This window comes from Ambystoma mexicanum, chromosome 1p, assembly GCF_040938575.1.
Source record: "Ambystoma mexicanum isolate Mex_15411 chromosome 1p, UKY_AmexF1_1, whole genome shotgun sequence".
Taxonomy (NCBI): Eukaryota; Metazoa; Chordata; class Amphibia; order Caudata; family Ambystomatidae; genus Ambystoma; species Ambystoma mexicanum.
In genome coordinates, this window is record NC_090921.1 from 496904228 (window position 1) to 496920995 (window position 16768).

Sequence of the window (16768 nt, forward strand, 5' to 3'; positions counted from 1 at the left end):
ATCCCTCCCTGTCCAAAACACCCTCTTCATGGGAACTCTTTGAGATTGTTTTAAGCAAGCCTTACCATCAAACTTTGCACTCGAAGTGCCTGCCACTGTTTTTTCAAAGCAGTCTTTGAGTGTTAATGACTTAATGGGAGCTATAGTCGCCAAGTATTTGTCTTGGTTGGGTATCCGACAGCTGGAAGGACCTTTGTGGGAAAGCACAGGATTGAGTGGAAGTCTTTACAGGTAAATAAGGATTCGTGAAGAAGCAAGAAGCCTGGCAAAATACCAATGTCCCTGAAGATGGTCAAAGTTGACTGAAATGCATCGGACATAATTTGCGACAGAGGCCAATTTCTGAACCACCTGTAGAATAAAGATGAACTTTTATGAAAATGTTCAACAATTTGGCGAATCATTATTACCTATACCTATAAAGACTGCCACAGAATTGAGTGGATTCCCACATACTTGGTGACTAGAGCGAAACACCCCACAGTTCAAATGGGGCGGAATCTGGCGTCGGGACAAAATAACTATCCAAGAGCATAAGAATCAATTATAAACTTTTGATATATAAAGCTGTGCCCACCTAACCCTACTGGGAAAATCTTAATTGGAGCTATACACAGCTACTGGTATAATACAGATGTCTAGACCATGTCTGCCTTCAGCCACTCGATTTGATCAGCACAATGCGTGCTCTTCACTGAAGTCCTGTTAATAACAAGCATTGGCAATACTAACAGTTTTGGCTTGTGTAAAAGTATTAGGCATTTGCCAGGCACTACTATTATGACCAGGTACTCTCCCCATTTTGCACCTGACCATCAATAAGGCAGTGCCTGGCAAGAACCTTTCTCATGCCTACACAAAAGCCAAAACTACTGGCATTGCCAATGCGTGTTTTTATTTTCATGTCTGATATCCACCTCTGCAACAGCCCGCCAGTTATTTCAGAGCGGTTGTATGGTTGTCACTGATTTGTGTTGGGTTCTTTTGGCATCGCTGTGGGTCAGTATGTTTGCTATACAAAGACCTGATTGCCTTTCAGGCATATCGTTTCTACTTGTGCTCAGTATTGTTTGGAAACCCATTTAACGCTGCGTCTTCTCTCCGCTCTTGTCCTCCAGGGGGGATACACATGCACCTTCACTTATGCTGCGCAGGGAGGCACCAATGAGGTAAGTGATTAAAGCCTGGGAGCGTGTTTTCTGTAAGCAGGCTCAGACAGATGCTGCTGCACGGTTTCCAGCACGCATCGGGAAGATGTCTGGGAGGCACAGAATTTGTTTATCACACATTGAGATTTGTGGTGGAATAATGTGTCTTGCAGCCTCCCTCCCATCTGTGAGAAAATATCTGCATGTTTACTGGTTTGCGAGAGGAATGCAGAATTGTGGTACTGTGTGTTGTTGAAAAGAACTAGATGAGCCCCATCAGGGAAGAGATAACATGTCAAAATGGCAGTCTTCAGTACGCAGAAGGGCTTGAGATTGCTTTCCCAGCCATTGGCGGGCGCATGTGGGCACTGCTTGGACACAGATACCATGTGGCTGGTCAGTAGGAGTAGGGCCTGTTTAGACTTTCTAGAAGAACAATTAGTCATTCCCTCGTTCAATGGGGAGGGAGTGCAGCATCCATTCTTATCACTTGATGATCATTCTACCGTGAGTTACATCTCGTTGTTAAAAATGGGTCTCGGTTGTAGGACTCGTGCTTTTCCATCTCTTCTGGAGGTGTTGGAGACAATCCATCTTCATGGATAATCGTCACTTGCCTTGATTTTGTTGGAGACGTTCCCACACATCATCGAACAAACGCATGCATTATATTTTGGGCATCCATATACACCTGCTCTTAGAATTAAAGTATTGAAATTCACTGGTGCTACTGCTACTCCTAGAGCAGCCACTGAACTAGACCTGCTGCGAGAAACGCCATATTTCTCAGATCTATGGTCTGTGTTTGTGAACACACTTAGCAACAGGGTTTTGAAGCATAATGGTGCCAAGATGAGGGGCAAGGTTTTGCTACACATGTATTTCAAGTGTTCTTCGATTAGAGTGAAGATACCCAGGGTCCACGTTGGGCAATTTGCCGAGGGGAGTGTGACGTGCCATAGAGTCCCTGTTTTCTGTGTGAAGAGTATGGCCCTCATAAGGAGGTCGGCCACTGGGATTTCAGACGCAGCCTGGGAATGGGAAACCTGAAGTACTGGCACCCTTGTTAACGGTGCCGGTGCTTCAGTGAAAACCATGCTGGTAGGGGCCTGAACTCTCGGCGGGTCAGGCCTGCAGGGAGTTCTGTGTCCCGACCGGCATACTTCTAGTTTGGCGGTCAAGAAAGGGGGCCGGAACATTGCTACCGACACCTTTATTTCCAGACCACCAACCATATAATGAGGCCCTATGTCTCAATTCGACTCCATTTGTAACATAGCAACATGATGAACTGATACCTGAGTGAACAAGGATGCAGGCCCACTCTAGATAACATTTGGTAGTGGGAGTATTTTACTCCCTTTTTTTTTAAAGTTGGGAGTAAAATGATTTTTTAGTGAGTAAAAATGTAAGTCCCATTTCCAATGGGAGTATTTTATAAGTGGGTAAAAATGTTTAAACTGGAAAACTGACATGTTTTTGTAATCATTATTTCTTTGCACCTAGTTATTCTTGCACGTAAAAAAGATACAGGTTTACTACTTCCCATCAGGCAGCAATAATAGTAGTTTCTTTCGGTGGTACTACCTGCTCTACTGGCTCAAACATATCCATGGAGTTTTGTGGGTGAAAGCTATTTTTTATTGGGAGTATTTTTACTGTATTTGCCTATTTATAGGACGTAAAAGTGGACGATGCACCCCTTATCTGCAGGGCTGCAGCCTGCTACGGGGGTGAGAGGGGATCATATTTTAAATTGGTATAATAGTCTCGGGAGGCTAGCTCAGGGGCAACATGCTCGCCTTGGAAGCAAGACGACATGGAACAACACAGGTTCGATCCCCCGGTCCATGCTGAAAAACCTCTGGGTATTAAGCGTGCAATAAATAACCGTGCAATAAATAACCTATCATACTCATAGTCTAAAGGATGGAGATTAATCTATCTGTAGCAAGTGACATTGTCTAGCAGTGGAATCATATGCTTTGATGTATCCATACTCGAAGAGACAATCCTTGCTGACGATTCCTATCTTGACAATCAATGGGGAATATTAAAGCACGTAGATCCATAAAAAGATATTAACTTTGAGTAACTATAATTGCAGGTAAGTGAGTCAGTGTAGGTGCTTTCAGACCTTTCCCTGCTATCTGGATCCACATGTAGCTCAGGTATCATCAAAGCTGCTGTCTTAGGATGTGCCCATTGTGCAGAAACGTCATGTGGGCCACCACCACTGAGATTTTTCTGTCTGAGGCAAGGTGGAATAATTTTACAAAGCCAAAACTACTTCTCTTATATAAGAATAGCCTTCACGCACAATCCTACTACTTTATATTAAGCATGTCTTTGATGTTGGGTCTAAATAGTGCCTGCTGTGTATAAACGTGCCTTCTCCACAAAGAAGTACATACTGTTTAATAAACCTCGCAATTGTTGTTTGATGTTGAAATTATCCATGAATTAATCGTTGCTACTATTTATTTCCAGCAATGGCAGATGAGTTTAGCTGTCAGTGTGGATGGTAGCCTCTTTTCTTGTTCCATGTACAGGTAGGTCCTGTAAGAAAATTGATTGTTCATGGTGGATGGGAGCTTCTTTGATAGTGGGGTGCGTGGCCCAGATAGGTTATGCTATTAAAGTAGAGATACGGCTAGAAAAAGTTTGAATTGGGGAGGTCTTCACTCCTTTTATATGACCGAAGATGTATGTGCTCCTCTGAACAGAATATCCTTTGTCTTTTGTGTAAGACCTGGTTTTAATTATGATGACCTGACCTGAACCACGAAAAAGCTGAACTCTGATGTATACATTTCAAGTTCAGACCTTGTTTGACCAATGAGTCTACAGAAACACTTGGTTAGCAGTAATTAATGTATAGCATATTTGTATGCTTGACAAAATGTACAGGCTACCATCTCAGTGACACATACCAACTGATTACACATCCACCTGCAATCCAACAAGGAATTCTAATACTAGGGCATAAGGAAAACCAGCCTTGAAATAGACTGTCACAGGTCAAAACACGCGTTCGAAACAACAACCAAAAGAATTAAAATTAATCAATTCCTTCAAGACTTATTCCACTCACTGTTTAATTAAGGGACTTTGCGCGTGTATGACACAGGTGTTTACTAGACTTTGCAATTCACAGTGGTACAGTCACTGAACCTGTTGACACGCTGCAGTCCCACAATACTTCTTCATCCAAGACACTAACCCAATGGGTGTAGATATACCCAGTTAATTGTATTGTATTCATGGTTCTAATTATGGCCATTGAGAAGCAGAGTGAGGACTAGAAATGTAAGGCAATACTGCCAAAGAGGCACATGACTGCAAGGCATAAAATAAGCGGTTTCCGATAGCAATTTGCCATGCAATTCTGTAGGTTAGTGTAGGGATTTGGTATTATCCTGCATCCTAATGGAACCTTTGGTCAGTGTATTGATTGACAATGGAGTGTTAAGGGTTAGAATGTTTGTGTGACTGGGGTTCTATGTGGTCAGTTGGGAGATGTAAGCGCCTACCTGGGAGGATGCAGGTGTATGTTGCCCTGAAACCAGATGTACCTGACATTATATGACCATCATAATGTACTGGAACTAAATAAAGAAGTTACTGGAACTTCACCTGAAGTCATGGTCATCTGTGGGGAACAAGGAGTTCTACATTGGCGACGAGGATGCTGGCTGTGCTGGGGGGACAGCATTGAAGATGGCACATACACCTCCCCCCCAACCCAAGAAGAAGACCTCCCAGGTAGGGCGAGCGCTTAAAACTGTAGGCGCAGAAGGGCCCAGCGCATGGAGCTCAGGGGCAGAAAGTAAGGGGCTGTGCCAGAGCCAGGGGCCAGCTGGCCTGTCACTAGCAGGACAGGTCAGGCAAAGAGGAAAGCAAGAGACTGAGGAGGGGCTGAGGGCCCAGAGACTGATTGCTTAAGGGGTCTGGGACCACTAGCTGCAGCATGGAGGGCTTGGTGCCCATTGCAGTAGCAATTTTAAGAGGCCTGTGGTCTAGTTACGCCTGGAAATTATGAGGAAGCCATGCTGGGCAGCTGAGGGATATAGCCAAGGCAGTAGCAACAGGAGAGGCTTGGAGCCTAAGCTGCGCCGGGAAAAGAAACAATGAGGAGTGATGTTGTACAGCTTGAGGCCTGGAGTTGGGGCAGCAGCAATAGAAGAGGTTGGGAACCTAAGCTGCGCCTATATGTTAAAATAGAAGATTGGTGGCGTATGTGAAAAGCGCCTGGAGCAGAGGAGGGTCCTGGGGGGCCATTCCAGCGTTTGAGGGGGCTTGGAGCCCATACCTGCACCTAAGAGACTTGTAGCCCGTGGCTGCACCTTAGGGGCTTAGAGCCCATGTGCAGAGATGAAAGAATATTGCCCAAGACAACATGTGTAGTGCCTGGAGGGGCAAGGGCCCATTTGCAGCAGCGCTAAGGAGGTGCATGTAGGAGCTATCACTTATATGAGGTGATGAGGATCTTTGAGGGCATGTTGTCAGTAGTTCCTGAGGGGCTTGGAGCCTACTTAAGAACTGAGAGATGCGGTAGGAGGCAAAGGGAGTACAAATTTTATAGCAGGCGGCTGGCAGCAATGAAACGCAGCATTATGAACATACCAGGAAAGGAACGCTTCGGGAGGTGATATTTACAAAAGGAAGAGTGGCAGATGGATTGGTAAATCCATTTCTGTTGCGGGCGGCTGCATTTCCGCCCGTTGGAATTTTTTTATTTTCAAAAAGCTTAAGTTGTGAATGATCTTAATTGCCGGAATGAATAACAGAGGTACTTTTAAGTTAAGAGATGATGCTTTCACGAGCATAAGTAAAGGAAGCAATTTGGTCTTGCCTTCATTGAATTGGTTAAGTAGTTATAATTAGTTATTGATTCAGAATCTGTTGTCATGTGAGGCCTGAATGGCATTTGGACAGCGTGAGTGCATGAGAGCGTGAACCTGTATGTTGTCAGGTGTAGTTTCTTGTGGGATAGGTTGTCCTGTAATAGGGGCACTTCATGGAAGTTGTTGAAGCTTAAGAGCAGAGAACAAAGTTTATAGTTTTTAGATTGGATTTAGGTCTCAAGGGTGTTTGTAATTAGTCAACCAAGGGATTAAGTGATCCAAATGTGAGGTTTTATTAAGTAGGTTAAAGTTGCATATTAGTAGAAAGAGATTGAGATATGCGTAGTAATAGTGTTTTCTGAAATGCTATTTGGTATTTATGTTGTAGGTACTTTGGTATGAGAGGTATCTTGCAAGTGGTAGTTAGCATGTTTGATAGGTGTGCACGGATGGTGTGTAAAAGTCGTGGCCTCTGTTACCTCTGTCAACAAATACTTGGTAATGTTATGATGCAAAGGCAAAAAATTGTGGTACGGTCATGTTTAACTAACACGCTTTTCCTTCCACAGATGGACATTTAATGAAATATAGGTTGCATTGACAACATTGCTAGAATTTGGTATGTGGAATCTGAAGTATAGTTATGTGCACTAATGTTTTATTTCCACAGGTGGGACTTTTGTAATGCAGATGTATTAAGACCTTATTTAATGCTAAAGTTTAAAGTGCTAAGTGTCAAACAAAGTTTTTGTTTGGTTGTTTGGTTTAGAAACCATACAGAGTTTCATGATGATACAGCAAAGACTATAGTAGAGTCATTGATGTTGGTATGATGCTGGTGTGAATGAAGTGTGGTTTTCCCTAATAGGAGCTGTATTGTATTTTAGGAATACTTTCAACATGGGCAAGTTAGGGGTAATGGTGTCACAAGAAGTGAAGTATTTACCCGGGTATCTGGGATACTCAGTCTAGTTGGAGGTGGTGTGTATTTAGGTACATACCGGTTTGCATTGTTGGGTGTGAGGGAGATGTGTGTATGTTCTTTGGTGGGACGATGAAGTCAAGTTTAGGAAGAGAGGTATGGGTGCCTCTATTTGTAAAAGTTTTAGTAAGGATGTTTGAGCAGTTGGGTGCCTTTTCCTCACTTGGTAGAAAGAGAAAGGGGCATTGATTGTAATTGTGTCCCACGGCTGTGTGGACTATTTTGGAATATGTAATGAGACTAGCAGAATGTTCTCAGTTAGGAGTGATGAGGCAAGTGCATTGAACGTGGGGTTGTTTGTGTGCGTGTTGTTATTAGCCATTATGGTTAAGTTATCTACTTGTGTTTTTATGTCCCTAAGGAAGGGAGATATATAGGGATTTGGTATTATCCTGCATCCTAATGGAACCTTTGGTCAGTGTATTGATTGACAATGGAGTGTTAAGGGTTAGAATGTTTGTGTGACTGGGGTTCTATGTGGTCAGTTGGGAGATGTAAGCCTACCTGGGAGGATGCAGGTGTATGTTGCCCTGAACCCAGATGTACCTGACATTATATGACCATCATAATGTACTGGAACTAAATAAAGAAGTTACTGGAACTTCACCTGAAGTCATGGTCATCTGTGGGGAACAAGGCGTTCTACAGTTAGCTAATTAAATTGACGCTTGTGTAGCACAGCTAGCTATTCAAATTTCCTTGCTCAATAAAGCACAGCTCACCTGACAGTCCTCGCTCCACCCTCATTTATCAGTTCACTGCAAGTTCACAGAGGCTAATAGTGAGAGAGGGCAGCTTTGATCGCCTTCTCCACTCTGAAAATTGCCAGAGGTATGTGTGGCAGTGATAGGCAAGACATGTTCTCTTATTTTCAAATGATTGCAAATCAGAAGTAAATTGGGATTTTTTTTTATTAAGCTAACTATATCATGTCTGGCAAAGAACAGTATTTGATCACTTTCTTATTTTTTAAAAAGACCGTTCTGAAATTCACTTCCTAAAATGTAAGCTGATATATTATGCATAAAGTATTGCTAATGTAAAGCACTGCATTGTCCCCATGTTTTTCAGTAAAGGTTAGGTTAGTGTATCTCCTAGTGTAAACTAAATTTCAGTTTGTTGGTGAACGTGCATCATATTGACCGGTGAACACTTTTGAAAAGGTATATGATTACATGGCTAAAGGCTTTGGATGGCAAACCTAGTTATGTGACCTGTTGATTGCGTATGTCTGTGCAACTGGTGCTTCACCCATGAGCTGATCCCAACTCCTTGACATTCTATCTTATCACCCTGTTGCTTTATAGCAGCTACCTTGAAAGTGAGATGGTTGCAAAACTACAATATTCCACCTAGTTGCACAGTTTTCAGCTATGCCATTCACTCTGCTTAGTCTCTTTCTTTCCTCTTAGATAATGAATACAAAAAGCAAACCTGATGTTTGCACAAAGTAGTGATCCATAGTTCATCCAGGCTTTACATCTTCAGATCTACTGCAGTACCTTACCCTTTAATAAGCCTCTTGAGCTCACTTTGCTCTACAAATATGATTGCATTGCAAATTGGCACCTGCGGGAGAGAGCTGGCCAATCTGAAGGCTGGGAACGCAAGCAGAATCTGCAAGTAGCCCAAAATTCCACTAGACCCGCTGTGCCTCTCCCCAGTCTTCACCCTGTCCTTGTAGGGTAATTTCATTTTAAGAGAAGCATGAATAGTGCAAACCCTGGTTTCCTTAAAAACAAACAAAAAATATCAACACCTCAGATGGTGGCTCTGAATGCTAATGGCGATAAATACCGCTTTCATGGATGCGCTGGACTGGAATACTGCACTTGTGCTTACCTGACTCGGGCTTGAGGACTTTTAGCGGCCCTCCTCCCCCCACCAAATGTGGTAATTAATGTTATATTGAAGACAGTTGATATCAATGACCGGCAAGGACCATGTTATTCACTTGAAGTTGAGAACTACCCTGCCTGACGCAAATCTATACTACGTACTTGGTCTTAGGCTATGACATTTCTTTTACATTGTGAATGTTTTCGTTTTACAAACTTCTCCTTAGACAGCAACTGACGAGCCAAACATGCAGTATACAGTACACTGCCCTGTGGAACACTGACTGACTGCACCCAGCTGCAGACACTTGCAGTGAAAAACATTTTCAACTAATACATCATATCTATTTTTGTCCATTCATGCTGCTAACAAGTTACATTTTACAGACACTCCCCTCACTAAAGTCTTCGGCGCTAGACACACATGCTGTATTGTTGCTAATTTTATGTCTTTGGTACAAATACCATCTGGTGACATTTACAGGGTTCGAAATTGAGGGAGGCTGGGAGCTATTTAGCTCCTGCTTCTATCAAAATGGAGCCTGGTTAGCTTGAAACCAATAGCTAGTAGGAGCTACTTTTGGTGCCTAGGGCCAACTGGTGCCTTCCAAACATGTAAATGTGATGTTAACTTTGAGCATTTGAGAATGTTAATCAAGAGCAATTTGAACATAACTAATACACATTTAAACACAATGATTCATACAAAATGGACAAAAACGTTAAGAGCATCTCTGGTGGCTCATGGTTCCCCTGCGGAAGATCCTGCCTATAGGGTAATGTTATCCAGGAGCTGGTTTTAGCTCCTGCTCATCAAATGCCAAGTTCGAACCCTGCATTTACAATATTAGTTACACATTGCTAATCAAATATGTTTTTTCTGTAATCAAAAAAGTAGCACATTTTTCTAATCAATTTTTTGAAAACTATTTTATACCTTGTTGTGGATCGGGTATGTGTTTTAGCCCTGAAGAACAGACTTGAATTTTGGGAGCGGCAAAGAATGTGTCTGCCAAATTGGGTACCTTTTTCTGGTTTTACTAATTACCTCATAAGCTCCATCTTTTCATGTCCCTTCACATTCCTGGCAAGGAAATAAGATCAGGCATACACGAAAGACACATTTACGAAACGTTTGGTGGGTACAAAAGGTCTGTTTATTCAAAATGTTAAAACAGTAATGCGGACATGCAGTTGACATGACACAATTTTGAGTTATATGATTGATGCTTAAGACCACTCCTGCTGCTATATCCTACATAAATAATGAATGCCTAAAATTCCATTTAATGTATTCATATAGAACACAAGAGTTCAATGTATTTGCACAACATGACAAAGCTGCAATGAATTTATATTCTCTTCACCTCCCACTGCACTTTGCTTTCCTCGCCCATGAGCTTAGAGGAAGGCATCCTTCGTGTGTGTGTGTGTGTGTGTCTCTGTACACGCTCCAAACTGGAACAAAAAAGCAGTGGCTTACTATACTCTTGATAACTCGCATCTTAACCTCTGATCCCATGTTTTTAATATCAGTTTTCACTAAGCGCAGCTATTCACCAGCTAAGTTGCTTAACTTGTAGCTTGGATTCCATTACCAACTTCAGAACTTGACCAAAAACTATGTAATTCTGGTCAAATCACTATCTCGATCTGCCACAACTTGCACAATTCTGTAAATATGGAGAGCCAACTGCACAGTGTGACATAAAGTGTTGTCCTAGTTACGTCTTCTGAAAAAGCCCTTCCAATCCAACCATGGGTTAAACCATATTACTCTTTTCAGTGCCTTGTGTTGGTGATGCGCTTCATACATTAAATGCATGTATATAACTGTGCTGCTCCTTAGACCTAGCTCCCCTACATCAAATACATTCATTACATATATTAAATCTTAACCTTTTCTTTTTTTTGTAAACGAGGGCTGGCTCTTTGAATATAGATATCACAATAACCTCTCCTGTGTTTATGTACCCATTTGGTGCCTAGTAGTACTTAAGAAGACTCTTTAGCCGTGGTTTGAAATGTGCATGTATAAGGACCATCTATGAAAGCAGAGATGGATGCCCCGGGTTGTCATGTTATACTGAAAATCATATGGGAGTGGCCAGTGTTCTTATGGTTTTATAGACCTTAAAGTGAACTGTGATGTGGGTGGTGAGGATCCCAAAGATAAACGGCAGATGAGGCTTGCGATTGATTGGTCTGGGTTGCCAACTATGTCTACAGGACACATGGATTGTAGAACGTATACATTTTTATGGTTTTAATAGTACATGTAGAAGTGCGACGAAGTATATAAAGGGGGCGTCCACTTAAGGTAGGAGAGGAGCTTCTTACATTTCGCGATATATTACCTCTAGAAATTGAGAGACAGCTATCGTGCTCTGATCTGTTAGTTCCTTTAAAATGGACAGTCCACTTATTTCAGACAGGCTTATTGTGAATATTTATAGTCCTCTCGGTGTACAGAGGAGCCATAACCTATGGACACCTGTGACGCCTAACTTGTATACTGGATGTCAAAATTGATTACCGATCATTCTTGGGTATTAGGGGGTCTTAATGAATGTTGCCAATTCTCGCCTGCTTGAGCAGCATTGTTTTTCTTAAATATGATTTACAAGGTCCAGCTGTACCTGGGAGATCCAATGTCCAGGGTAAAGCTTGGGCTGAATTGCTTTTTATTTTTTTTAAAAAGTTCTAATTTTCAAATGACACAACAGTAGGCAAAACTCTTATTTCATACAGAGAAATAAATACCAAATTCAATAACTAATTGATTTAAGCACCCAAAGTGTAAGACCTTTTATATCTAGCCCAAGTGACTTAAAGCTTTAACAATGTCCATGTTTCACCCAGCTTGCAGAAGGGCATTACCCTCTATCCGTCACCTACCATTCTATGGCTTTAAATTTGATTCCAATTGATAAACACATCCCCATATTTGGAACATGTACAGTGAGTTTCAACAATTAAATTGGCTATGCATTATACAGCATTAAAGAATTTGGTAGGGATAGTTGACAAGGAAGAGTTGTAAGGTATGGCCTTGTTATCTGTTTGTATACCTCTCGAGGGTCAGGACTGCTGTCATCACCTACCTTTTTGAACGTGAAAATAGATAAAATGATTTCTTGTTATTCAGCGTCACCAAGTCTGGAGCATTGCTGATCACAGTCTGAGTTCCCGAAAGCAAGTTCCCACTTCCTCAGACCACTTGGACCTTTCACCTTCTGCACTTCTTTATGCCCCTGGAGTAATGGCCTCGCTTAACTAGCGCAATCAAAGATCCATGATCTACAGTAGTTAGAGCCCCAAAAACTGCTGCATCTGTTTTACTATAACTGGCTGAGGCGTATTCTGAACTGCGGTGGCTCTCTGGCATTAGCTTCCTTCATGCAGGCCATACTACTTGCCCCAAATATACTTCCTCTGTCTGGCAATACTACAATCTTTCATTGTCAACTTTGTACCCCTTCTTTGCAAGCAGGGCAAGGAGCATTTTCAAATCTCCTCGAGACTGCTCCCCTGAAGTTCTACAAACCAACAGATAGTCAACGTATTGAATTACGGTAGTGGACACATGTAAATTCTCCAGACCCATTTGAATCGCCCTGTTAAAGACACTCAGAGATTTGCAGTACCCCAGGGACAACCTTGTGTGCTCGAATCTCTGACCGCGATAAGTAAACACTGTAAGGTACTGAGAATTGGAGTGTAAGGGAACAGTGAGAAAGGGTATTTTTTAAATCGATCGTTGTGAAGAGGGTCGACACAGTCAGAATATTACAGAGAATGGTGGCAGGATTCAGTACCACAAGAAATTCTACCTGAACAATATTATTGAGGGGGTGTAAATCCTGGACTCCTTCGCTTTCTTTACACGGTAGATGGGTGTGCTGCACGGGGATGCAGAAGGTTGTATTATGCCCTGCTCCAACAAGGCCATAATGGTCTCATAAATCCCTTTGTCCGCCTCCTTCGACTTGGCATATTGCTTAACCTGTGGTAATATCGCACCAGGTTTCAATTTATCTGCACCGCTTCAACCCTCTTTAAGGTCCATAAGTGGTCCGGCACCTTTCCCAAATCCTCCTTTCAATACGGTGATGCATTTTTAACCATGAGCATGGTCTGTGGTACTTACCTGTGCTTTATCGCTATCTGGCAAGGCAACCTAATTTCAAAACCATCTCTCCTGTGTCTTTAAATAATTGCTCGTCAGACACGCCCTTTAGCGATAAGGTCAGATTGATGCACAGAACTATGCACCCTTCTCCGCCTTCCTCATCTGTGACTGAGAGAACCACCCTGTTCTTCTTGATCACTATGGCCTCTAGGAGTATTGTAACAATGGTGCCTGGTGTTGCTTTCTGCGGCACAATAGGCCGAAATCAAAACTCCATCAGTACCCGCCGTGTCTGATTTCTGATCCCTCGGGACCCAACACAACAAAACCATCAAACCATAACAAAGTTGAATGTACAGGGACTCCCCCTGATTGTGGTGTCGCTACAATAGGGATGCAAACACGCTCCTTCTCTTACCGGATACAAACCTGGAGTTGAGCACACTATACCTTCCTCCGTGAACGTAATCGGCATCTGCAGCTTGCTCAGGAGGTCTCTGTACAACACAACAATGGGGCAGATACATTTTGAGTACCTACCTTAATACAGAAATCTTCAGTATAAGGAACTGACAAGATAGCCCCAAAGAATCCCTGTGTGCCCATCGTTCTGCCTGACAAGGGGAACTCGCTTTCCTTAAACACAAGATTTTGTAGATCCGTCGTTGACCTTGAATGAGAACATTCTATCACCTACCTGCACACCTATCCAGGGTTCCTCTTCTGGATTGGTGGTATCGGACAGGGCTGGACACATCAAAGACCACTGTCGGCTGTCCTACTCCTGATGCATATTAGCACCAGCAAGCAAAAAAACAATCCCTCCAAAAACGCTTGCTCCACTATAGTGAGTTAACCTTTCTTGGGGTAAAGGATTCTTATCCCATGTCTGCACCGATGCTTGTGCTGGCACGGTCAGTGGGATCCTATAGGTCTCTTCAGCCCCAGTTTCTGGGATCTGCTAAATCCATGCCTGCTGCGATTGAACAGAACCTGGGGGATATGGCGGGGTTGGGGATTGCGTTTGCTGAGTTCCCATGTTAAAATACTGTGACCTGTCGTGACAATCTCATGACAAGTATCCCAACCTTCCACACGACCAAACCTGAATCCCATAGAACCCTCCATAATTATTACCCATTGGCCCATTATACGGAGGACCTGTTTCTTCTAACCCGCCAAAGGACGCACTCCCTCGTGGACATCCTCCCCTGCCCCTGGGAAACGCTCTCATTTACCTTTTGGACCGGTAGCCTACCCGTCCATCACACCCCTTTGTCATACACAATTCAGCCTGTCCCTGCTGTCCCTCCATGGAGTTAGTAATTACTGCCCCTTCCAAACAAATCTTCGCCAATTCTGCACAAGCTTGGCCTCTGCTTTTTGTGCCTGTTCTATACTCTCCTTTTCCATTTCTTGTCTCCTTTTACAAAAATGCATTATATGTGCTTGAATTTCTGGCCAACTCTTGGCCTCCATCCCTACCACTTTATCTAGATCATGCTGAACTTCCTTGGGAAGTCCCTTCTTTAGTATGTGGTAAAAATATTGGCACATTCTTGTCCCATGTTTTTCCCGTTTTTGCCCTCCACATCTCCCGAATGAACTGGATGTGTGCAGCAGGATTATCACAAAATGTCATTGTTTTGGCTAGAATTAACTTTATATTGGGATACGTTATCCACAAGGCCACCCATACCTTTGCCTTCCAGTTATTAAAAGCTCCTCCATCTTGTGCAGTTGGATAGCTGAGCTCCCAGATACCCCAATCTCCTCCAAAGCTCGTCTGACCACTCCCCCTCCCCTCACCCCCCCATTAGGGCCGTGAATAAGCTCTTCATGTCTCCTATGGCTAAAAGGACACCGGCAGTGTGCTACTCCAATGCATAAATCCACTTCCCTGCTCCTGCAGTGAGCGAAGGGAGTGTCTTCATCACGTTACTCCTGTTCACGTGTAACCATGGGACATAATACGCCTTGCCGCGACCCTTCTGCTGCAAAGGAAACTGAGTTGTACCCATTTTTACTGGGGCTTCCCCATCTCTCCTACTACTTGCTACAGCTATGCGAGTACCCTGCGGGTCCTATGGCCCCATGGTGCGCTCTCTATTGCTGGTACAGGAGTGGGAGGTAGGGCGACTAGACCCTGCTCTCCCTGCTTGACATCAGATTCCCACCTCTCTATCTCATATTCCGGTTACCACACACCCTAACCCTTCAACAGGAACGGAAACTTAGTTTGCACTACCATAGGATGCTGCCTCCCTGCTCAAACCCTGTACCTGTGGCACCATCCCTGTTCCCCATGTACACCTCAACTGCTTCAATAACCGATTCATCCAACCTAACAAGAACATGCCCATGCCTCCACCTTCCTTCCTTCTACATCCCTTAACTGTCTTCTCCCTTCTACCCGCTCTTCATCTCTTTGCTGCTGTAGCTGAAATGCATATTCCTCCACTAGCCTCAGCACTTCTTTCGTGTTTTCCCGCTCTTGCGTATCTACCACTAGTCGCAGCCTATCCTCTATCCTAACAGTAAAAGGACAGATCTCCCTTGTTTCAGCCCTTGATCTGTGCTTCTAGCTGCCAACCTCACTGTCTCTCGTTCCTCCACCCTTAATCTGTCTGCTAATTTAGCAGTCAGGGGAGTTATTCCCTTTCCGCTCTCTGTTTGCAACCTCTCTGCAGCCCTATTTATTGATAGTTACCCTTCCACTTCCCATGAAATCCCACTTCATAGGTATTGCAGCTGATGGAGGCATCACTTGTATCTGTCTTGCAACCACTGGAGTGGCTGCTGGGGAAAATGGTGGTTTGAACTCATCTACTCCTCTGCAGACGATAAAGGGCATCCATATGTAGGCGGTGCAGCACCCTTCTTTTTCAGCTCTTCCTCCACGATTTTAACATTATTGCCTTTCTGCCTTTTTCATACATCCTCCATAGCTCCGGGGAGCAGTTGGATGGTGCTGTCGAACCAAAGTAACCCAAGTCTCACTGAACCACATAAATTGATACATTATATACGATTTTGCAACAGTTAAAACATTCCTAGCTACTTAATTACAATCCACCCCCACATGTGATTGGACAAAACATCTTCAAAGAAATGCCATCTTTCTCCAATTCCTACATTCTCATTGGTAGCCGTTATCTTAATTACCATCTTCAGTTCTTGTGTAGAACACAATTGCTTTTAGGATTTGTCTGTGGTCGGTCATGACCTCATCAACCAGTTAAACATCTGAATGCAGACATAATTCATTACTAGTAATAACTAGCCTAAGCCCTATTAACCTTTACTCTTAATTGCACCTAGTTCGCATAAATACTTAAAGTGATATGAAGAAGGCTGAGTAAATGGGTTCTCTTTGAATTAGCGATAACTATCTCATTTCCCGGTGCTCCATTGGAACATTTTAATCTAAATAACTGCCATTTCATCGTGCACAGTACCTGTGAAAATACAATTGAAACGCCTTGGTTTCAGTCACTTTAGCCTCGAGCATTTACCCCATGGTTTATTGCTGGTCAGAATGAATAGCAAAAACCCTCTACAGATTACACGTGCTGTCTGCGATACTTATCAGTTCATAAACCCCATGGACGCTCCTTTAGCTGAGCTGACCATTGCGAAGGTTGAAGTCCCTTATTACCCCGCCTCTGAAACTCTACAGAACCAGTTTCTCAAAAGTCAACCCCTGACTGTCGTGTTTCAATTTGTTTATAAAAAGCACACTACATGTGGATTTATAGATCCCCTTTTACATGTTTTCTCAGTGTGCATGCTGAATACTGACTTTCTTTTACAGTGAATTC

At 43.1% G+C, this 16768-nt stretch overlaps 1 protein-coding gene across 1 annotated transcript in view; it reads left to right on the forward strand.

The window, feature by feature from the left end:
- MYDGF (myeloid derived growth factor) overlaps positions 1-16768 on the forward strand; it is a 75562-nt gene that overhangs the window by 17883 nt on the left and 40911 nt on the right. Inside the window, exons 2-3 of the mRNA XM_069649358.1 lie at positions 1119-1169; positions 3639-3700. Coding sequence (XP_069505459.1) covers positions 1119-1169; positions 3639-3700 — 113 coding nt within the window. The remainder of the gene's footprint in view (positions 1-1118; positions 1170-3638; positions 3701-16768) is intronic.